At 38.6% G+C, this 25,160-nt stretch overlaps 1 protein-coding gene across 3 annotated transcripts in view; it reads right to left on the bottom strand.

Annotated features, from left to right (window-relative positions):
- Window positions 1–215: 215 nt before the first annotated feature.
- The window catches only part of arid3a (AT-rich interactive domain 3A), a 70,135-nt gene continuing 45,190 nt past the window's right edge, over window positions 216–25,160 (bottom strand). For 2 of the 3 annotated variants that reach the window (XM_008406648.2, XM_008406649.2), the window contains exons 4-9: window positions 15,195–15,267; window positions 12,535–12,718; window positions 11,128–11,375; window positions 9,387–9,677; window positions 7,703–7,792; window positions 216–6,400 (exon numbers count right to left, since the gene is read on the bottom strand). In XM_008406648.2, the coding sequence (XP_008404870.1) occupies window positions 6,252–6,400; window positions 7,703–7,792; window positions 9,387–9,677; window positions 11,128–11,375; window positions 12,535–12,718; window positions 15,195–15,267 (1,035 nt within the window). In that variant the 3' untranslated portion in view covers window positions 216–6,251. The remainder of the gene's footprint in view (window positions 6,401–7,702; window positions 7,793–9,386; window positions 9,678–11,127; window positions 11,376–12,534; window positions 12,719–15,194; window positions 15,268–25,160) is intronic. The other variant, XM_008406651.2, reaches the window with a different exon arrangement.

Raw genomic sequence — 25,160 nt, 5'->3', positions numbered from 1 at the left:
ATTAAAACCGTGTTCGCTGCCATTTTTCTTCCAACCTGCTACTTTGTGTTGGTTTATCATAGAAAATCCCCCAATACATTAAAATTGTAATTAAAAAAGTTCAAAAATGCAATTACTTTAAAAACTGCGCAGGAGTTTGTCGTTGACATAAAGTCTAAGAATCAAGCTTCTGTTGAAAATCAGGACAATAAAGAAAAAACACCCACAACTTTGTAACATTTAAGAATTGTGATATTTTATTAATTTCAGATTCAAATAAAAGTATTCACACAAACACATATTGACTAAATAGGCAAGGATTGCTCTTCACCATTTCAGAAAAATAATGAAAAAAAACAACAACAAAATAAAACAGTTGCACTCCCTGCAGCCACTCCACTGTTGCCGTGGTTACCGGGAAACATCCCATTCATCAAAAGACGGTAATCATTTATAGAAAAACAAAAGAGGAGGGGGGAAGTGTGTGTGTGTGTGTGTGTGGGGAAAAGCACACATCATGAGAGCGGACAGGAAGATCCACAAACGGACTCGCCATACTAACAGTGGTACAGGAAGTGGTACTTGTTGTAGTACTCGTAGTAGTTAGCTGTTCATCTGGAGGTTTCCTGTTGTTGGAGCTCAATTAGACTGAACAGCAGAAGAGTTACGAACGTGTAACAGTAAAAAAAAAACAAAGGAAGGAAGGGGGACGTCCAAATGAACCTGGGAGTAAGGGGAGAGAGCTGAGGATTACCAGCAGCTCATGGTTAATCTGATGTGTTGGAGGTAATTTCAGACCCTGATGTTCGTCCTCGCGCTCTCCTCCCGCTGATCAGTAACATGAGTCCAAACGGTAAAAAAAAATGCATCAAACTGGAGGTAGAGGTAGATTTTCCTGAGAAGTTGTAAGACACAACAGACACGCCTTGTTTCCGTACTGAAGATACTCAAAGACACCCGAAGACCACTCACTCTTTCACTCACTCACGCACACTCTTCTCTACAATAATCACATTATTATCAACATAATCACCGCTGGATTCATAAAACTGCTCTAGAAGTAATCTCTGTGTGCCTCGGTTTCTAAAAGCATGTCAAAAAAAGAGCAAAGAAACAGCAAACAAACAATATAAACATGATATAATCCATAGCCCTAAGTAAGCCATCTATTAGAAATAATCTATTTAACAAATCTTAGAAATACAAATTAATTCATATAATTGTCACAGCAGAAGGCATCTTGTTGTTTGTTATTTTCTCGTGATGGTTTTCCCTGCCCACAGTTCAACCTGATGGAGGTCAAATCAATGATGGAGTCCAGTCAAAAGGCCCTGAACCCATCTCAACCCGTAAAATGTTCCAGCTCGGCGGCGACGAGTGGCAACAGGACGCCATTTCCAAACAAGACGCTGAGGATATATAGTTTGATTTATTTTTTTAACAATCTACAGCTTTGGTTGGATGAAAAGCGGCTCTATTTCACTAACATCTGTGAGCAAGAGGCCAGGATCTTAGATTTATTAAAGTGGATTTGCTGAGAAGGACGTTCCAGTTTGTGCAACAGCATCAAAAAAAGCAGAATTAAGCAGCGACACCAACAAACTACCAGAGCGTAACTTGAGACGACGGAGTAAAGACGACAGGAACTGCCTGAAAGTTTCCCCGAGTGGAAAATAAAAAACAAACAAAATACCAGTTTTGTTTTGTGTGCTACTCATTTAAAACCAACGTGTTCATTTATTTATTTTTGCTACAATTTGACTTTAAGTATCAGACTCCAGTTTGATCACAGCTACACTAAAACAGGACGCCTGGTTCCTGTAAAAACACCCAGACAGAGCTGGAAGAAGAGCAACTGCCTGTGTAAGAGTTTGAGATTTTTCAGTGGTAGTGTTTCATAATGCTCCTTCACACATTTCTACATAAACACACTTGAAACACTTGGAAGATATGAGGATATGCTCAGAGTTCGTGTCGTTGTTGAGGTAAATGCGATATTTCCATTTAGAAAGCTGTGCGTCGTAATAAAACCTTCCACTGGGGGGCGCTCTTGCCACAAAGGCTATAAGGCTTGAAAGTAAATCTCCTGCTCTCCTTGCATGACTAAAAATGGTTATTGATTAAAGGAGAGAGTCACATTTAAGCAGATATCTGATTGTCTGTGGTTATTACAATCTCTTTAATGGTCTTTGTGAAGCAAGAAAAAAACATTTTGATGAGGTTTTTTCTGCTTGAACGACAGGAATCGTTGATGAGGCTGTGCGAAAGCTGAGGTCCTTGAGGTAGAAACGGGGCTCGGCTTGCGGTTGAAGGGATGTACGAGAGCTTTTTTGTTTTGTTTTTTTCCTTTAGAGGTGTACAGCGTTGCCTTAAAGTTGTCTCCTGATTGTCGCAACAACGCAATAAAAACAAAGTAAAAACTGAATAAAAACGCCAACCCTCCCTGAAAATACTGCCATGCGCCGAAAGAGAAAGGAGCTGCAGAGCCTCCACTGTTCAAATGCAAATATCCCTCAGAAGCAAGTCAATAGATATGCAATAAACATGGATCGACTGGCTGGGGGGGCAGCTGCTTTACTGCTGCCCTGGGAGCTGAAAGGTCAAAGGGTGAAAACTAAAAAGGCAATGTTGATCCTTTAGATCCAGATTGATTGAATTTAGTTTTCCTTCCCCCCTCGCAAACATTCAGCCGAAGCCTTGGCTCTTTTTTTTTTGATTGTCAGCAACGTGGCATCTGCGAAAAAAACTTTGCTTTCTGTGAGGATTCAGACGGATGCATCGTATTTATTTATCACAGCAGAAACAGGAGGGCAATATGCCCATCGAATAAATACTTTTTGCACTGATCTAAATAGACTAGTTAAAAGTATTTTTCATTAAAAAGCTACTTTTTGATGATTATTTTTACCTCCTTGGTTGAGATTTTATTTTGTATTTTTTCTGCAAGCGTAGATGTTTTTCTAAAATGTTTACGCCGGCTTTAATGAATGGGTCCTTGGATGTTTGTGGAGATTCAAATCAAATTAGGAAACGTGATCAATAGAAGATGAATAGTTTCTGTTTGACCTCAGGCTCCTTTGTAAAAAGATAATTTAATTTGTCGGAGCCTTAAAAATACAAAAAGAGTCCATTTGCAACAACTGCTTCTGCTGGAAAGCCAAATTTGTGCCATCTTTAAAAAAAACGGGTTCAGATAATCAAACCCAGAACAATTTATATAAAATAAATAACAGTGGAGCATTTTTTTTAACGACAGTATTTAATTTTTTTAAAAAGGGTGTAAGGGAGCAGATGGTTATTTAGTAAATCCACATATTTCTGCTTCCTTTGGGTTTAAATGTGGGTCTGAACTCCTTTTAAAAATGACAAAATGTCATCTCATTATCTAAAAATCCCCATTTATACAATTAATATTTAACTGCAGAAAAAAGTGGCAACTTGGAGTCACAAAATCGCCATAAGTGACACCAAAAGGGCCTGCGCCTTTTACAATTCATTAAAATGTTACGAATATTTGACTAAGTACTACTTTTAATAAACTTTAGACATTTTACCAGAGGAACAACAGAGTTAAAGACATATAGTAAGTGTTTTATATAGGGGAACATTTCCTTTAAATTACATATATTATCATATTTTAAAGCCAAACACCCTAAAAATCTTAAAATTATAAAACTTGAGTGACTTTTGCCCTTTCTATCTGTATTTAAAGGGGATATATAAAATAAACTAACTGAAGACGGACTATTACAGTGAGTCCTCAGATATTAATGTGCTGAAAGCTGCATGACTGTCGAGTATTCAGCTCCGTTATGTGGAGAAAAGTGAGGCTTGCTTGGCCTGTGAATGTAAAGCATCTTGGTGACTGAGCTGCTTGGAGGAACGGCAGTGCAGGGTAACAACGCACGTCAGAATTGGAACAAAAAAATCAAACGCTATGTTGTCAAAATGTTAGTTTTTTTTTAATCATTTTGGTGACTTGCAGGCAGACGTGGCTCTACATTTAAAGCAACCAGACGACGTTTTTCCAAACTTACTCCACCTCACTGGATGAATCTCTGTTTCAATATTAACTTTATGAACCCAAAGTCAAACTGTAAGTTTTGCCGTACCCGTTTTGTATATGGAGGACGTTGGGTTTTCCAATAATGAAGACAAATTTTGTGATGCATTCCTGCCTGCTCAGTGTTTGCTTTTGTCATGGTTCTCAACTTTGGACCCATTCTGAACGACTGGGTCAGAAGGGTTCGATCAGAACCCTGCTGAGAGCCAAAACGTCTTAAAAATTATGATAAATGCTCTTGAGGATTGTCTAAACTGACTGAAAGTTGCAATCGTCGAATGTTAAACTAAAAAAAGAACTGACTTAAGTTTAAACATCTTGTTTAAATCAGGCTATTTTAAATACAATAAAAATGTGAAGTTTAAATTCTTTTTTACTTAAGTTTCTTATGAAAGGGGTTCTTTATTCAGCTAGAAGAGTGCTTTTGAAAAGTGACCAGTGTTTGTTTAGCAGCTGGTGGTGATTTCCCACAGAGAAGCGAGTCCAGGACTCAAAGCCCTGACAGCCATCTGGTGATATTTGACTGAACAGTAAAAAGTGATTAGGCGAAGGAGCTGCTCACTCTCTGGTCACCTCACGCTGCGTTAAGGCCTCCGAACAGAACCAGCGCACAAAGCCCGATTTAGGGCTGAGTAACAATCTCCAACAGTCCAGAGAGGAAACGCAGGTTCAAGTTCAAAAAGCTAAACGATTGAACCATTTCAAGACGCGGAGACTCTGCTGGATGCTACGGCGTGCCTCTTCTGTCATAAAGCCGACCGGGTTCGTCACCGATGATAAGACACAAGCAAACGCCGTAGAAAGGTCCAGATCGAACCGCAGCAGCTGCACAGTTTGAGGATCACAAAACATTCGCTGCTGTAAGGTCAACGGAGAAGGCGGCGTCCATGTCACAGCGCAGGATAAGAAGCACTTGGATCAGAAGAAGCACAAAGACATGCGGAAAACAAGGCCGAACAGGAAAAATGAAAAACAGAAGAATCAAGAATACGAAGAGCTTAAGATGCCTGTCGGGTTTCTCCTGAGGCCCACATGATTGTCCGTGTGAGTTTCAAAGAAAGCAAAAGGATTGAGTCGACTCTTGGATCAGAAAACTGCCACGTTTCTGATTGAAGGGGCTGAAGCATGACACCGACCTGAAGAGGCAAGAGGGTAAAATGTAGAAAGCATTGCTCTGTCCAGTGTACTAGAAGACAGCCAAAAATCACACAAAGCTAAGAGACACCTGAGAAAAATCATAACGTGATATTTTAGCTAACGACGAACCTTAAACCGAGTGTCGTTCTGCTCCAGAGAGCCGTTCGAACACACGTCTGAGACTGGCCAGGTGAAAACATACAGGAAGAGTCGCAGCCGCCTCTGGAAGAATGAGCGCACAGACAGACAAACGTGCAGAAAGCATGCCAGCCGGAGTCTGGATAAGAGCGATAATACACCGACAGTCCTGCAGGGGAGCAGAAGATCCCTGCAGGTTCTTCTGCTTCACTTAAGACTGAGATCAGGACCAAACCTGCACTTGTTCTCCCACAGGGCTGCCACGTTAATAAGGTTATCTGGTTTTACAACAACATGAGGTCACAGCCACACAATGCTTTATGCCCTGAAGTGAAAAAAAACATACCTTTTAAAGCTTTTCTGATTCAAAATAGAGGATTTTCATACTTCTTTTTTCATAGAATTCTTAATATATAGATTACTTTTCCTGCAATGAGAAGATTCTTAAAGGTTTAAACAACAAAACACAATAAAGAGAATAACAATAATGATAATAATGACAATGAAAAGTTAAAATAATAAAAAATCTCTCCTCTAGAAGATATAATATCATTGTCAGTCAGTAGCTGTGTTTGTGTGTGTAAACAATGCGTTAGCCTTCCTAGTTATTATCTTCTCTGTTGTTCTCCAATAATCTGTACATTTATGCAGAAATAAATAATTCACAGGTTGTGCACAAGTTTTAGCATATACTGGCTCTCAGTTGGGATTATTTCTTTTCAAAATCCTTTTGGCGATGAAGAACAAAAGAGGTGAGTTTGTGAGAGGAAACCTGAGATAGTGTACTTCAAGTGAGCAGAGTTTCAGTTTGTCTTTCTGTACTGATGATGGTTCTTCTCTTCTTTTCTTTTTGGCATAGATGATGTAGAAAATTAGGTTGCTTTTTGGCTTTTCTTAGCGTGGTGATAATAAAAAAAAAATGGGGGGAAGTTTGTTAAGACAGCGGGTTGCTGGAGGCTGAGGTAGGTGTGTTTTGCTGCTGCTGCTGTGGAGCAATACGACTGCTGACAGGCTTGTTGGAGAGGGACGACACAGACGCACCGGACGAAGCTGACCCTGCTGCTGCCTGAGCGAAAAGGACACCTGGACAGGAAAAGGGGCAAAAGGAAAACCATCAATCACTGTTAAAATCCACAGCACATCAATTTAAATCCAAATTCAAGACTTATGAGTGAAGAAAATAGTAATATTTCACTAAAAGCAGGAAACCAGGTGCTTCATTTGCACCTTATAAAACTTTATATGTTTTTAAAGATATAAATCCATAAGATCAGTCTAGATGTATTTGATGGAGGTTACCAACATGCACTGAAAAGATCGGAAGAAAAGATTATTTACGTATAGAGCATTATTTAAACTCAATAAACAATTTCTTTGTATTTCTAAATTTGTTAAGGATTGTTTGAAATAATTTTGGGACTCTGTGTTAAGAGACTTAAATCACAAATTCAGATCAGTTAATCTCAACTTTAAACAATATTTTCAAGCAAACGTCAGCCTTCTTAGTTACTAATATCATATTAGCAGTTTTGATAGTTTTCTTCAGTTCTGAGGCACATAAATTGATGATGATTTTAGTTTGTAGTATTATATCTCCAGAGATATGCAGTCTTTAGTTAATTAGTTATTTATAAAACATACAAAACTAACTAAGGTAGCTGGCCTTAAACAAACATATGTAGACATTTTTATAAAATGTAGTTGTCTTGACAGCAATTTGTTTAAATATTTCTAATACTGTGATAAATAAAAGCAGCAAACAAAGCTTTGAGTTGCTCGATCTCATCTTAAAAGTTTAGGTTGCATCTTTGTTTAATCAGTTGGGAGTATTTGCTTGATGGTACACATTTGCATCAAGAGTACTAGACCTTAACTTCATGCAAAGAAAAGAGGAAAGAGGAGTGGCCGCCTGATGTCTTGTCTGCAAAGTGGAATGCAGGCAGAAAAGGAGGCATTCTGTTTCTAAATAATGAAACAAATATTCTGTCAGTTTTTTTAAAAAAAATAAAATTTCTCCATTAATTGAACTTGAGATAAAACAAAATTTTTTTGAGAGATCCTCAGGATTTAGGGGATGCTAACAATTTAAAAATGTTTCTTCAAAGAGGTTTATCTGCTACATTAGTAGAGGTTGCCAAAAATAAACATGTTTTATACCAATGAGGTCTGGAAAAATTTACTATTTTAATGCCGTTCTTGAAATCAAAACCGGATTGAGTCTCTTAACATCCATCAATCTGAATACCTGGAAGGTAAAGGCTTGCAAAGAGAAGAAGACAACATATACATTTTCTCCCAAGTGAATATCAAATTAAGAGGGGGGGTAATGACAGAGGAAGGAAGTGATGCACTGTACTTCCTGTACGACATCACAGAGGTACTCACCAGTGTATACCACTCCATTGAGCTCCACTGACATGCTGATGCTGTTTGTGCCGTTTGTGGTGAGGTTCAGAGCCGACTCTTGCCTGCCATCTGCCAGGAAGACAATAGCTTATTTTTTTATAATAATCTTTTGTCCAAACAGTGTTAAAAATCTCACCCAAAAGGCAGAGATAGAGTGGAGTGCACAAGTATTTATCTTGGCAAACACACACATTTTGTGCGATCTGTCTTTTTTTCTTCTGTTTTTAAATCACCTCTATAAGAACATTTCTGTGAAGTTTTATCGCTTACTGAGAAACAGTTTGCGTGTTCCATCAGATAGTCAGAAACCGAGACGAACCTTCGCTATAAGATCAAAGATGCCGCTTGCACATAACAAAGACAAACACACATGTAAGGCATGTATGCATGTGTGCCGCTCCTATAAGCTAAACAGGTCAACATATAGGCCTGCTGTTAGCGCTTTCCTTACTGCTGCGGTTTGTGGTGACAAGAATATATTGAGATGACAACTGAAGCACAAAGGGAAGATGGGTGAAATCTAGAAATCATGCACAATGAAAGGGAGGGAAAAAATGCCAAAGGTGTGCTGCAGTAAAAACAAAACGGCAACCTGATGTGTATCTACATCTATGCTTGACATAAAACGCTTTCCAAGATGACCATTTACGTCAATAAAGTTATTTTAACAAGGGCTGCAACTTATGACTAATGATAATCTATCAATTATTCTGACAATCGAAAATTACATATCATACAGATTTTTCTTTTTTTTTTTTTTTTTTACAATATTGTAAAAAAATGTGACCTGTTATACTTCCTTCAACAGGTTAGTATAGTCTATAAGCAATGCAAAACATGTTCATTACATTTTATTGGCACGAAATGATTCAGATTTTCTGCTCAGTTCTGTTTATTTTGAATTTTCAGAATGATCTGTTTTAGGGTGTATTGTCACTTTAAATCCAAATTAGCTGCTGCTGGCCACGCCCCCAACTCAACGTTCACATTCACACATGAAAATGGCTGTAAACATATGTGCAATTATGCAGCCCTACATTTTTTGAAAAATATTAGTAGAGCCTCCTGCACAATCAACAAGAACATAACAAGTGGTTTCTCGATGGCAAGTCAACAACAAAACACTCGTCTTTGTACAGCGAATACAACAATAAAACCAGCTGACCAAACAAGCTGGAGCTCGGATGGGGTTGCTAGGTAACGGGCACAGAGCCCGTTTAATATGACCTAACCCTTCGGGAGGTTTTTGAAACAGCTCATTTTAAAAACATTATAATATTGCCAGAAAACTCCTGGATGTTTTTTTGGCTGTTTTTAGAAGCAGTTGAGATCCAAATTGAAGTACAAAAACATGCAAAATGTTAATTTTGTAAAATGCTTGTTGTGCCTATATTTAACTAAAAATGTAAGCAATCAGAATATAACAATATCAACAAAAATGTTTATACATATTGTTTAATAAACTGTAGTAGTGGGTTTGTTATGAGTTTGTGTAAACATCTGAATTTCCAGAAACTGATAAAAACAAATATTTCTCCCATTATTATTCCGTCATTTAGTAAATTATTTTGGTAGCACACATTTACATAATAATAATAACAACAAAAAAACATTTGTGGTTGTGAGGAAACGCTGCAGAAGGTCTGCCTGCTGCGTTCGGTACCTTGATTGTTGATGCGGATGTTCATGGGTATCTGAGCCGTCATGGCCAGCAGGTTGTGCTGCAGAGCTCTCTGCAGCAGCCGGTGGTGCTCCTCCCCAGGCAGAGCCATCTTCTTCTCCGGAGGCTCACCCGCCTCCAGTTTGTCCCTCAGCTGCTCCAAAGCCGCCACCTGAGCCGCCATGGCCGCCTGGGCCGCCGCCGCCTGCACGGCGGCCACCGAGTGGCCGGGCATGTGACCCACCGGCAGACGAGGAATGCCGACCCCCGGCAGCGGCTGGCCTCCCTCCTCTTCTGGTCCGACAAGGAGAAAATCAGCGTCAGATAAAATCAAATACTACTGTACATTGAAATCAGTCTTTATCAAGCTGTGAGTCCGCAGGCTCCCCCTAGAGGTCCACAAGGTACTGCATGTAAACGACCGTTTGTTTGCCGTGACGTCAGCTCGAAGTGCGACGCTACAGCTAGCTTACCAAACGATCGTGGCTAAAAATAACAGCGAATAAGTGGCTTAAAAACGGGTCACTGAAAAAGAAGAACTAAAGATACCGATGGAAAGGAAACAAAGCCAGGATTACTTATATGATCAGAGGAAGTGAAGTCATACCTGCTGAAAGTTTGATTTGAATCGCTTACGAGCGATTCGATTCTTTTTAATGAGTCTCAGTCGGTGAGAACGTTTTATGACTCTGCTCGCAGGCCAACATATAGTTTTTTTTTATTTATAAAACAATACAAATTAATATATAATCTGATTTAGTACCGTTATTAATAATGTCTTATGATAGTATTCTACGTGAGTTGGGTAGTAATTTTATTATGAAGTATTGCTACTTTTACTTGAGTAAAATGTTTGTATTCTACCTACTGAGAATAACTTCACCGAATGAACAAGATTGTTTCAACCAAAAATTCACCAGACACAGAGTGCAGTTTTTTCTAACATTATATATATATTTAAATAAAAAAAAAATTATGATTTTATTTTGCAATTATGTTGCTTATATAAATCATTTTCATTTCATTTAGTCTTTAAAATATCAACATTTCCACATAACTTTATATTTCGGTCCATCTGATGGTGTAATTTTTAAATATTAAATGGTGATGTTTTGATTAGTTACTCATCACTCGAGTGGCCATTTTTTAACCAAATACATTTTTACTTTTAATTGAGTAAAATGATATTAAGGTACAGTGCTGCTCTTACATTCTGCAGCTGGTATAATGTGAATAACGATCCAACTGACTGGTCCGAAAATAAAACACTAATTTAACAAAAAAAAAAAAAAAAATCCTCCACTTTCAATAACATTAACGGTTTAAACCTGTACTTTAATTAAACAGATAAATAAGCCATTGAGTCATTAAGAATAACATACTTATTATATTGAAACATTAAATTAATTCAAACATATGGTGTTGAGATAAATGACCTTCCTGCTCAGATTAAATATATGACGTTAGGGAAAAATATGTAAAAAAAATTATTGCTAAATTTTTTGACATTTAGAAAAAAGAAATAATTTTGTTGAATCTAAATGACATGAAATTAAAAAAAGGTTAGTCTGATTTGACTTCAGTCAGTGAGAAAAAAAAAGTATTTTTATTAGGTAAAAAATGCTTTCCAAATTTAGATTTTTAATCAAATGTTGAATTGCACTTTCTTACAAAAATCAAACACCTGCAAGGATTATAAAAACAAGTCATTTAAGTTTTACCTCCCATCAACAACAGTTCCCACCTTTCTTAATCTTCTGCATGGGGGCGAGCGAGGCGCCGTTGGTTCCCACGGTCAAGCCCATGTTCGGCGTAGAGACTTTAGGCGAGGACAGCATTGTTGGCGTCCCGTTGGGGGAGTAGGTGAAGAGCGAGCTCCCGAAGCTCTGCCGACGTCCTTCCCGCCGATTGCTGTCGATGGCCGCCTGCAGCTCGTTGGGGTTGCTCAGACCTCTCTTATCACATTCATATGGGTACAGGTACTTCATGTATCTGGAATTAATGGATGTAAATGATTCTTTTATGAACATTTAAGTGATGCTTTACTTCAAAATTCAATGTACATCTTGGGGGATTTTGTGTCAAAGAGCAACATAAAGTAGTGGAATGAAGCTCAGGTTGTTGATTTTTTAAACTATTTTTTAAATATTCTTAGATTTATACCAGATCTAAGAAGGCCCAGATGTTAAAAAAGCAGAATAATCGTCCCTATTTTTTTAATTCAACGACTTTTTATCTCAGCAACTAATTCCATGAGCTTTTACAATTAATTTGCTTATTATATTTTTCCCTCTAAAGTCATTATTTATTTCTTTGAATTACCTTATAACTATTCTTGTCACAATAACAAATTTTGCTATCTGACAAATTGTCCCAGAAATTAATGAGATAAACGATAATATTGTTGTTTTGATAGAATTTTCAATTAATAAATGGATAATGGGATAACAATGTAAGTTTGTCCTCTGAAAAACTAATAAACTTTAATTTTGTACTGAACAATAAATATCCCCCCCCCAAAAAAAATCCAAAAACAAAAAATAAGACAAAAATAAAAACTGAAACTATCAATAAAATGAATGATGAAGTCTAAACTAAAATCGTCTTTTATGTTAATCATCAGAATGTAAAGAAACTCCTCATTTTTCTGACCTTTATCTATAAACCAAAATGAAAAAACATGCATTATTTCCCTTCCAATTCAACACTACGCTCCAGTTTGTGTTGTTCTACCACATAAAATCCCAATGAAGCACATTAAAGTTTCAGGTTGAGCTAAAATCAACATCAAGAGGAATTAAAAACCGTAAATACAACACGAGCCTCCTTCCTGGAAGAGCAGACCAGGATGATCTTTTGCTAGCTGGGAGCGAGGAGCTCCAACAACCAGAACCAACTACAGGAAATTACTTCAACACACAGGAGTTAATTTGAAAAACAAAGCGGCTGTTGACATTTGATCTGTGCCATCTCTGACGCTGTGAAGCACCGAACAGAGCAGGGATTAAGGGATTAAAGCTGCGACAGTTAAGGCACTGTTCAGTCATGAAGAAAAGCTGACTTAGCTGCATCTGTCACCACTGGAAGGGTGAATCCAAATATGCCAAACACAACAACAGCACAGTGAGAGGAAACAGAAACGTGCACTGACTGTGTGCGGAGGGTGAAGGCTGCACTGGTGATTGAGGTAGGCAGGTTAAGTCCCTTGGTAATCTCCCTCCACAGTTTCTTGTTGATGACCTCCACCAAGCCGCCTTTCTCCGTCACCAGCTTGTAGAGCATGTAGAGGTCCAGGACCTGCTTGGCCATGATGGGAATACGGTTCACAGGGGTTCCTGGTTCACACATACACCAGAGAAATGTCAACAGGTTACAAGGTTGCACAGCCAATTAATGTCGTGTGAATTATATTCGAGTTGTGCGTTGGAGATGCCTGTAGTTTGCTTCAAAAAAGTAGGGCTGAAATGATTAATCATGATTATTTGCCAACTAATTTAGTAATTGATTAATTGCTAACTGGAATGTAGAGACTCAAAAAGTCTCTTTATTGAAAGAACAACATTTCCAGTAATTAAGCAAAAACTCTGCAAATAATATGTACATTTTGGATTTGTGATGGGCTGCACAGTGGCGCAGTTGGTAGAGCTGTTGCCTTGCAGCAAGAAGGTTCTGGGTTCGATTCCCGGCCTGGGGTCTTTCTGCATGGAGTTTGCATGTTCTCCCTGTGCATGCGTGGGCTCTCTCCGGGTACTCCGGTTTCCTCCCACAGTCCAAAAACATGACTGTCAGGTTAATTGGCCTCTCCAAATTGCCCCTAGGTATGAGTGTGTGTGTGCATGGTTGTGTGTCCTTTGTGTCTCTGTGTTGCCCTGCGACAGACTGGCGACCTGTCCAGGGTGTAACCCGCCTCTCGCCCGAAACGTTGGCTGGAGATGGGCACCAGCACCCCTCCCGACCCCACTGAGGGAAAAAGGGTGCAAGAAAATGGATGGATGGATTTGTGATGTCTGTAAAAGTGTTAAAAATTCCTCATGTGGCAAAGTTTTAGCTCCACCTGGCTCAAATAAAAAAAAGAAAAAAAAAGTAAAATAAAGCAACTTTTTTATTTACAACAGCAATTATTAATCGGATAATCCAAAAAAGAGACAGTAGGATCAGCTCTATATGTATTGATGTTAAATCAAGCAGAAAGTGTTGAGCTTTGTCACATGCTGATGTTATAAAAGCTCTTTTAGCTAAAGATTTAGCTCCTCAATCTTTGCAAAAAATTATCAAACGTTCACAAAAGGAAAGCCATAGTCCTACATTTTAAGCAATAACATGTTTATTTTTTTTGTAAAAAGGAAATAAATTATGTGTTTATTTGCATTTTCAATGCGACTATTTCTAATATTGCATAAGAAAGGTTTAAATGAAAAATGTGCAGAATATGTCATTTTATATCTGATTAATCATCAAAATAATAAACAGAATAAACTATTACTAAACTAATTGTTAGTTGCAGCCCTAGAAGAAAGTATTTTTATATGAATCGGGTCCAAACAATTACCATTTGTTGCAGAACGTCAACATGAACCATTTATTGAAATTAAGCTAATATTTTCTAACGCCTCGTTTCCACTGAGCGTTGAGCTGGATTAGTGTTTGTGGGCAAAGATAAGACGCACCAATAGAGTAAAACAGAACATTTAAATAAAAGTCTTTACCTTAGACTCTCAAATACTGTTAGGTTATAAACCACTGAACATCTTAGCACTAAAATACATTAAATATCTATTATTGCTGTTGTGTCCAGACCTCTCAGGTCTTCTGGTTCTGGTCTGGTCTGAATCCCCAGAATCAGAACCAAACATGGAGAAGCAGCATTCAGCGTCTATGCACCACAAATCTGGAACAAATTTCCATAAAACTACAAAACAGCTGAAACACTGCCTTTAAATCTGACCTAAAATCGAATTTGTTTAGCTCTTCCTTTGATTAATAGTAACTGGATCCTCATTTGTTTGAGTCTGGATTCATTTTTCCACAGCAATGTGAAGTTTTGTGTTGTGTTTTCAACATGTAAAGCACTTTGAGCTGTCTTGTTGCTGAAATATGCTACACAGACAAACTTAACCAGTCACCTGTGTTTGTTTATATTATCTCAAGTCATAACCAGAACTAAAAACAAACAGGTGAAAATATAAAACAGTCATCTTTGCAACACAATTTAACTTGAACATGAAAAGTAATGCCTCAGTTATCAGAGTGGCCTACAGATGGCGCTCACAGATTCCAAGAGGGTACTTGGCAGACCCACCCACAGTCTGTGGGTGACACTGTAAATAGCTTGTTCTGGTTGTTCAGTTGTGACCACATGTCTGTTGTCTCCCATGTCAGCCATTTCTCCCCCCACTCCAATGTGATAACACGCCCTGAGCCCACCTGTGACTCCAGCAGCGGCTCTGCAGAGCAAAGTCAAACGGCTGCAGCTTTTAGCTACTCACAAATAATGAACGAACTGTCCAAACTGGGAGAACTGAAGTGCAAACTGTTGGAGAAGTGCTCAGGACTGGATAAAACAGCTAATTCACCTCCAGGCTTTTATACGGCTACAAGCTGCAGTGTGACCGTGAAGCAATCATCTCTGAAATGAATGGCGACCCCACCCAGCCCAGTGAAAGCCGAGAAGACGGGGGAGGGTGATCGTCGTCCTCTCTATAAAATAATTAGAAGCTGCCTGTGACACCGGCTTGTAATAAAGCCGGGAGATTTTGATGAAGAAATGTAATGGTTGTAATGGATACGCAGAGCAGACACACGGACACTCACCTCGCTTCTGCATGAAACTGAAGAGGTCGTCGAGAAACTCTTTTCTTTTTGAGTCCCCGTCGAGTTCGTAGAGCTGTGGGATCAGAAAGGGGAGAAAAATGAAGAGAAAAGTTTTATTTTTTATGTTAGATGTCATAAAACATTCAATTAAAGATGGCAGCTCTTTTCCTACAACCATCAGGAGCATAACTTTATGACAGTCAGATACTGTTCATGTTAAAGTAAATATTATTAAAAGTATGAAACATTTGACCAAGTTTTGTCATAATTTTTCAACGAAAATAAGCTATATTAAAACAAAAACACAAATTAAAGCTACAACCACTAAAATATATGGAAGATGGCACCGTAGTGACTCCATCTGGAGGCCTGCTACTAACTTTAACTCTAGATCAGAGGTGTACAAACTTTTTGTGGTGCAAAATTGTCAGCTCAAAAATACTCACTGGCAAAAAAATATTATTCTTAAAATTCACTAAAATGTTGCATTTTTCTTACTCAAAAGTAAACCAACCATGAAATATTTAAATTAAACAAAGAAATCAGATTTTCTTTTCTAGGAATGGGATCGTAGATCCAAAACTTCAAAAAACAATTCAAACGGGATCTAGACTTTTAACCAAGTTTTAATACAGCAATTAAAAGCACCAAGGTGAACTTTAGAGTATAAGTCAAAGGTTTCCAGTTAAGAAAACCAGGAAGTTTTGAAAAGATGATCACTTTGTGATGCATCTAACATTTTTGCAAGTCAATTTTAATTGACTTGCAAAAACATGGTTTTGTCCTAATTTATTCTTTAATCATTATTATTGGGGCAAACAAATTCAGTCCAAAGCCAGCAAACGCTGGAGTTCTTGTGTAAAAATGTAAAAAGTTGCTTTGGTTAACCATCACAATGCTGGTCACAAATACCAAGGTGCCTAAAATGCAGACATAATTCGCAACTTTTAGTTTAGAGCACAAGTCTTTATTTAATATCACAAGTGTTTATGTGTGATATAGCACTGCACTGTGATGATTCAGAATGGAGAGCTTTTAAATCTTTGTTTGGTGCTGGTTTTTTAAGTCTCTAAGGTTCTTCAGACTGACATTTGTTCTGACTCTCTTCTCCTTATCCTCCTCCTCGTTGGTTTATCTGCCATTTAAATATTTACTTTATGATCTCATATTTAAGCTTTGCTGTCTCTACTTTGGTTCTGTGGTTGTGTTATGCTTGAGTTCAGCCATCCAGACTCATCACCCATCGGCGACTTCTTTTATGCTTTTAAAAATGTTTGTCAACTTTAATCATGAAAGTGAACGCATATATTGTGAGGTTAAGAAGAAAATGAATTTAAAAAAACGTGGAAGACAAGGGGGACGTCCCAGATGGAAAGTGAAGAAACGCTGCGGACCAGTGTGACTTGATGAAATCCTGATGTGGGTCCAGCTGCTGGCAGGGCCCCGGGCTCCGGAAAGTTCAGCGAAAGTGAGCAGTAAAAGTGAGGCACCCACACTGGGGGGAGTACAGTGGGCCCATTCAGCCTGTGGTTGTTGTTTTTTTCCGCTCGCACTGATAGTGAAATATCTTCTTAGAGCGTTTTCTATTTATGCCACATGCACACAGTCAATGCAAACATTTAGGTTCTGTGAAAGCGTGACTCTCTTCACACTTCACCAAAGGTTCGCAGCGACGAGTCTGCGCCAAATGTTTAGTACCAACAAGATCACACGAGTGTCTGAGCAAGGTCACAGAGTTTCATAATGTTGTATTGGAAGTAACCGGCTGCGAAACACAATGTGCTAGTGAGCGCTGCCGAACAAAACCACAGAAAATAAAACCCGAGCGTATTATTACTAGACAGGCATCAGCACAGCCCACAGCCTGCAGCAAAGCCTCATGATGCACTTTCCAACCAAGAGCGTTTGATATCACTTCAGGAAATCACTCACCTCAGCTCGGTGCCGACACAAACACACGAAAAGGACAGAAGCCTTCTGTTGTGCATGACGGTACAATAGCTCTAGAATGATTTTAACTGAATAAAAATAAGAACTAAGCATGCATAAAATAGATTATATTGGATAGAGACCTGGAAAATCTTCAACTTTTTCAGTTCAATTGAAGGTAAATAATTTTAAAACTGCATGTTGGAGAAATGAATAGCGATGCACCGATCCGTGCTACGATACCGATACATCTGAGCTTTAATATCGAAAAACATCTCTATTTTTAAAGACAGACATAAAAGTACTGAGTTATAAATTTATGTCTTAACTTTTGGCATCATAAGCTTGGTCAAACATGAAAAAACAAAACAACTTTAAATTGTTCTGTCAATGCAACTAGGATTATAATTAGGCAACGAAAAATTAATATAAAAGAAACTGAGACGAAAACAATAAGTTGACATGTAAAATAAACTGCAATAAATCTTCTTATAAATGGTCCAGAAAGTGTGATTCAGACCCATAAATATAATGTAAAATAAAAAATAAACCATAAAGTTTCTCAGAGCTCACAGCGTAGAAATAGATTGAATAAATTTGCTCTTATGGATCGGGTCACATTACCACTGATGCCAGATCTAGATTTTTTTTTTTTGTTCAATTTCAGATATTAATATCAGATTAGAGCATCTCCAGTGACGAAACGCAAAAAAATCTCATTATGCTCAGTTAAGTTCAGAACTATATTCAATTATTTAATTTCCCCTTATGCAACAATAGTTACAATTCTCTGTGCAAATGTAATTAGCGGGGAGGGGAGGACGATCATTTTCTTGAAAGGCTGTCTCGGAGAAAATGAAAATGAAACGGTTGTGATACGATGGCGACAGCGGTGGTTTGTCACCGCTGAGCTCGTCCCTGAAAGTCGCGTTCAGCCCTCATTAGTGACGCCAGGCTGGTGTAGGATCTTATTAGCTGGTGGTCAAGACTGGGAAGAGTGGGGGCTGTGAGGCTGAGGTGGATGCTGCGGTGGGGGGATGCCACCTAATGTACAAGCCTGCAGAGAGGGGGTTTAATTACAGGATGCATGCATTTCGTGAAGTGCCGCACCATAAATCTTAGAAATTACCCCTTACCCAGTTCCCATCCCCCTCATGTTACTTTATTTGCTCCCTGTCCCTTTTTTAGTCTCTCTCTCGCTCTCTCTCTTAATCACACCAATAAATATTTGCCTTGTGGTGTTGCTGCAGCCCACTCCCTCTAATCCACGGGACGTAGTGACAAGAGGATAAGAAATACAAACAGCTCTAATATCCCAGAGACCATAATGCCTAAAAACAATCCGGTTATTGTTAACAGTAAAAGGTGTGATTCCCATGTGACGGTTGTCGTTCGCAGCTATTTGGGAAGACATGAGAAACCTATAGCTGAACGGCAGCGTGTTGATTTGCGTCAGCGTTTCCTCGTCCACTCAACAAGGCTGCTTCATTTTGTAAAGTGTGAACTGTGTTGACACCATTCTTACTCAAGCATATCCGGTTTCAGGTCTCATTCAGGGTTAACAGGCTCGGGCACAGCACCCTCCTTCATCTGAATGCCTGCAGTTACTTCCTCCACATTTGGCTCATTGACATTTTTCCAACATTTCAAATTGAAAGTGTGTCTCGGAGTTGACACACTTTACCTACACTGCAAAAACACAAAATCTTATAAAGTATTGTTGGTCTAGTTTCTAGAAGACACTTGGAATAAGACAAAGTAACTTACAAGTAGCTTTTCAGCAAGATATAGGAGCTTGTCTTAAGTCAATAATTCCTTAATATTGATGAAAACGTGCTAGTCCTACTGGCAAAATACTTTATTTATAACAAGACATTTTTGCAACTGGTATTTTTCATCAATATTAAGGAGTTGTCAACTTAAAATAAGCTTCTATATTTTGCTGAAAAGTTACTTGTAGGTTAGTTTTGTCATTTCAAGTGAGTTAGTATATTTGCACTAGAAACTAAACCAAAAATATGTGGGAAAATTTTGTGTTTTCGCAGTGCAGAAGTTTTAAATTGACGTTATTTTTATGAGAAAAAAATAGGAGTTGTTGAGGAAAAACAGTAATTATTATGACCCAATCTGCAGCGCTATTGTGTTGTTGAGGTTAGCAGCATCACGTAATTGTCTAAAAAATATTATAATTACAAGATGGGATGAGGTACGCATATCATATGACGGTAGGAATAAATTCTGTGCTTTGCAGAAGGACCAAATAAATGAATAACTCAGTGCAGCAGAAACATCACATACAAGCAAGGAAAGAAAATGTTGGCTCATGTAGCGAATCTGAGGAAATAAATTATCTTTTATAGCGCCATCGTTTTTATAGCGGGATCATTTTTACAACGTGGAAGAGTTAAAACTTTAATTATGGGCCAATGATTCAGCAGCAAAGAAAATCCCATAAATAAGATATAATTTATTTTAATCAAGTGTGGAGCCAAATCTAACAAAGGATATTTTTAAAAATGCTGCTATGAGTGATCCAAATTAGTGACCCATTACATTTTTCTTCATTGTGTTATAAATATAACATGAAACAGACGGCTATTTATTTTATTTACTTGCCACTAAACTGGATGACGGCCCAGGTTTGTCTTGCTGCCACGCGGAGAGGAAGATGTCAAAATAAAATTAAAAATATCCCCATAAATCACTGCTGGAGAACTGAAAAGCTGCATGTCTGGGTGTAATACCAGAAGAAAACCATTATAGCATTTATTCCAGTGAAAAATCACAAATATAGAGTTTGCACAGTGGTGCAGTGGGCTGCACTGTTGCCTTGCAACAAGAAGGTTCTGAGTTTGAATCCCAGCCTGCTTCTTTCTGCATGATGTTTGCATGTTACTTTGACTTCCTCCCACATCCCAAAAACATGACTGTTAGGATATTTAGTGAGTTTTTCTCAGGCATTAATTGTGTGTTAGCACAGGTGCACAGTTGTGTTGTCACTAATTACATTACATGAGCGACTATTTGGAGAAGTTTTACTTTTAGGAGTATTTTTATTTACTATGCTGCACTTTTTACTTTAGCTCGAATAATTTTATTTTGAAATATCGAAACTTTTACTTCACTGAATGAACAACAAACATGTTTTAACCAAAAATACACCAGGCAGACACACACCTGCAGTTTGTTAACGTTGCATATATTGAAAGAAATTGATTTATAAAAATGTCTCTTTTGTCTGATTTCATTTCATAATTATGCTATTTATATAAGTTGTTCTAATTTTGATCTTTAAATACCAAAATTTGCACATAACTTTATATTTTGGTCTGTCTGATGATGTAATTTTTAAATATTAAAGACTGATGTTTTGATCAGTTGCTCAGTAATTGACGTTTTGATATACTTTTTTACTCTTGAGGGACTTCTTGAGTAAAAATATGTTGAATTTATCCATGTCTTTCCACTTTCACAGCAGTCTGAATGAGCTGACTGATCTTTTCCTCCCACCAAAAATATGCAACTTGTGTTTCTTCTATATGTGGTACTAATTTGGAAACGTATGCAAGAGTTTTCAAAGTTTCTGCAGTCTGAACGGTCAGTTTTCTGGAGTTTCCAAACTTCCACTAGGACTTCGCTTGACAAATATGTTGCAAGTTCAGCAGCGGATTTGTGATGCCATGTGATTATTTCTCCTCAAAAAACTCCAGGAACCTGTTTTAAATGCAAGAACAACCTGAAAATTGGTCATCACTGAGTCTTCAAACAATATAAAGACTCTAAAATCGTCCTTTAGAAAGCTGTCATCACCGTCCCTTGATGTAACGCCTATTGGGAGCCAATAACTGCTCTGCTGGTAATTTTATGAAACAAAGAAACACTTCTTTTTTTAAACATTTCCACAGAGTAATAACTGAATTTATGGGACGTGCTGTTTTAATCAGATCAAGATAATCTAAACGACTCGGGCCGCCCATATCAATGCCTGTAAAAATAACCTCCAGAGGCACCGGACTCGCTCACGATACAACTCTATCATGGGAGAGAGGGCGACTGAGTTCATATTCTTAAAATAAGTCAAAGCAGAACTATGAAGGGATGCAAGGCTGCGCTCAGCGACAGGTATGAGGAAGTATTATTATTAGAAGATATAAATCAAGCAGCCTTTTTAAATGTAATAAAGAGAGGAGTGCCGACAGCTGCACAAGTCCTATTAGAGGTGGCCTATAATGTTCCTTTAACAGGTTGGGATTAGATCTGTGGGTGATTAAAAACATGTTGATCACATTTTTGGACAATGATCTGTTTTAGGGAAGACACTTTAGATGCAAATAAGCTGCTGTTGGCCACGCCCCTCCAAATCAGCGTTTACACTTGCATGTGAAAATGGCAGCAAACAGATAGGAATTATACAACTGTACATCTTTGAAAAGCTTTAGTTGAGCCTCTTGCATAACCGACAACAATGCAGCAAGTGATTTATGCATCGTAAGCCAACAACAAAACACTTGTGTTTTCCAGCAGCCATTGTACAGCGTAAAACCAGCTAACCAAATGTGCCAGAACTCAGTTTGAGTTGCTAGGTAACAGACTGAGCTCGGCTTAGGCTGAGGTTGCTCTGTAACAACACAGTGCCCATCGAATGTGACTGAACAATCAGGAGGTTTTTGAAACGACTCGTTTTCCAGACACCAAGATATGTTAACTTATTTCCAAAACAAAACAAAAAGAAAACATCTGGGTGTTTTTGAGACCTACATAAAAGCATAAAAATTAGAATTTTGCTAGACAGGTTCCCTTTAAAAGCCGTCGAGAAGCTTCAGATTTTGAGATCGTTGTGGAGTAAACTAGATGAACCCAATGTGACACTGACAGAACAGGAGCGTAAAGCGGCCAGTCGGGATTCTGTCAAACTGGCAGGGCTGCTATCACGATTCCACCACACCCCTCGCTGTGTAGCATTGTTAGCTTCCCACATACACAGCATATATCTGTCTATCTGTATCTGCTTTCCTTTTTCACTCCTTGCCGTGTCTCTATTTGTCCTCCATCTCCTATCAGCTTCGCTCTCTTTGTCTCCGGCCCTCTCTCAGTCCCAGGTATATAATCCCTGTGTACATTACAACCCCACCAGTACCACCACAGTTACCACCCACCAACACAACTTTTATCAGGCGGACGCGGGTGTGGCTGCTGTAGGTTTTCCATGTCTCTGTAGTAAGTGAGCTGAGACGGGGGGGATTTAAGCTCTACTTGTCAGATAAACAATAAGAAACTAGATAAACGACAAGAAACTGGGCCGACTGGTAACGCACGGTCCACACACCTTAATCAGAATGAAAAGAAGAAAACAACAGCTCTGCGCTTTTAACCTTTACTTCACAAAAACAAAGATAAAGACTCTAAATCATATGATCTGGTGAGAAGTTAAATAGATCAACTCAAAATTACCACCAACAGCAGATACGTGTTATGATGACAGAGCAAAGTTAATCCAGCCAGACTTCAGATTTCACAACTTCTGATAAATAATCATTTGGTGTCTGTTGTCTGATAGTTTGGGAGCGTATGTAGGTCAGCGACTGAACGTCTGCAGATAAATTATAAACAGGCCTTATTCTGCAAACAATCAGTAACCAAAGAGCAGCCTTTACGGCCTCAAAGGCAGCAGCAGTAGGTAACAAAATGTTTGTGTGTGTGTGTGTGTGTGTGTGAGAGCGAGGGAGTTTGGGGGAGGGTCAGTCAGCCCATTAATGCAAATGGCTGTCAGTGGTGCTGGCGGTAGTGTCACGTAGCACACAATGGAGCCTCTGCAGCTGAAAACCAAAGCCGAGAGAGAAGACCCCGGTGTCACCTACATGCTCCCTCACACCTGGCTCTCAGAAAGGCCCACATCCACAGTCATGAGTCTGTTTAGGTTTCTCATTGCTCATTTACAAGTCTGACCTACATTCTGCTGCTTTGAAAAGGGGATAAATCTTTGTAGTTTTCCAGCAGCTAAAAAGGTTTAAAGAGTTGTACCAGCAGTGCTAATGATTACCAAAGTAGAAATGCAATTAAAGGCGGAGTTATAAAGAAGTCGGCCTTATGTGGAGCTATGTTCACTCTACCAAATAAAATATAGGAGACACATCAGAAGATTGAATTTCAAACAGCTTTAAGAAGGTATTTATAATAAACTATAACTATCCTGAATGATTATTCTTAATCTTATAATGTTGTGTATTGATTGTGTTTGTGTTTGTTTTTCCATCTGGACGCAGATATTTTATCCCCAACAGGTTGGTTCCTGTTGCCACAAACTTCCAAAATTAAATTTAGCATAGTTTAAATATCATTTTACTTTATTCTATTTTTAGTTTTTAATCTTGTCCTCATGAGGATGTTGTTTTTTAAGGTTTTTAATAATGCCAGTTTGAATTACCTAACTAATTACTAACTTTTCATATATATAAATATAAATATACCGTATTTTCCGCACGATAAGGGGCACCTAAAAACCTTCAATTTCCTCAAAAGCCGACAGTGCGCCTTATATATGGTCCAATATTGAGCCACAACAGGTCTAGCAACTACGGTAAGCAGCCGCCGACTTCATTTTCGCCCGTAGAAGAAGCAGCGCACGGTGCATGCTGGGATAGTGGTCAGAATGCTGGTTTGTAATCTATTAATAAAGTTTGACTGACCTATCTACCTACCGACCGTCTAGAATCAGGTCGTCTGCAGGTCATTTAGCGCCACGTTCTCCACCAACATGCTGTGCGCAAACGGATAAGGGTCACCATTATCCGGCCACGCCCCGGCCCAGTCACGGAAGGCTCTCCTCGCCGATCCGAGTCGGACTGTTTTGTTGACATTCCGTTTAGAGCAGCTCCATCTAGTGGATGCATAACGTAACTCCAGCCTCTACTCTAGCAGCTATTCTATGCGCCTTATAATGCAGTGCGCCTTATATATGAAAAAAGTTTAAAAATAGGCCATTCATTGAAGGTGCGCCTTATAATCCGGTGCGCCTTATAGTGCAGAAAATACGGTAAATTACAAGTACGAGGTTATTTCACTTGTAACATGGGGAAAATCTGCCAGTGCAAAATAGTACTTTTGAATCTATATTCAGAAATTACGCAATACAAGCTCCTGTATCCTACAAGTATACTAAGATGTTTGCACTAGAAACTAGACAAAAAAATTTTGGTAAGATTTGGTGATTTTGCAGTTGAACGGCGTTATATTTGTAGCTTATTTTATTGACCGACTGCAGAAAAACAACAGAAGCAGCAGTATCTGATTCAGTAATGGCACGGCGATAACCCCTGGGTGTGTTTTTACCGTCCACCGTCTGCGCTCGTCCTCTACCTGAAAGGAGACGCTTAAAACGCAGCGATCAGATCACCTTTCACCCAATACACTGAGAGCAGTTTCATAACATCCTATTAATCCACGTCCTTCAGGTGATTCTTAGGAAAGAGCTCAGTATGAACTTGTTTTCTTCATTCGGCCCCGCCTGAGTGGAATGGAAAAAATGCCGCTGCCTGTCGCCATAGGTTGTGTTTAGGCGTGACTAAATCAGATTAAGTTCACTAACCGGTCAGGTTAAAAGGAAAAAGAATAAAACATAAAAGTAGATGATGATGATGATGATGATAGATGGGTGTGTCTCACTGAGCAGATAACTCTGACAGTGGAGAAATGAGAACGACGGGGGTGAGGTGAACACATGATCAGCCGTATTCAAACGCTGCATTGTTCCAGGCTGAAGCCCCTTTGCAACTGTCATTAATGTACAGAGCAAACACAACTGGTCAGACAGGATCGCTTCACCATAATAATCTTTTTTTTTTTTACAAGATTGTGTGGAGATGTTTACGACCCAAAGCAACATGCAGACTCTGTGTGCTTCTCCATACAGTGAACAGACAGGTGCTTCACATAAAATAAATGTAAATGAATGAGGAACACATTAAGTTAGTTCTTTATTACAAAATGTCCTTTAGGTTTTTTTAATGCTTCAGTTTCCACCATTTCTGCCCAACAGGG

This window comes from Poecilia reticulata, linkage group LG4, assembly GCF_000633615.1.
Source record: "Poecilia reticulata strain Guanapo linkage group LG4, Guppy_female_1.0+MT, whole genome shotgun sequence".
Lineage (NCBI taxonomy): Eukaryota > Metazoa > Chordata > Actinopteri > Cyprinodontiformes > Poeciliidae > Poecilia > Poecilia reticulata.
Note: the sequence above shows the minus strand (reverse complement) of the source record. Positions and strands in the feature narration are given on the sequence as shown.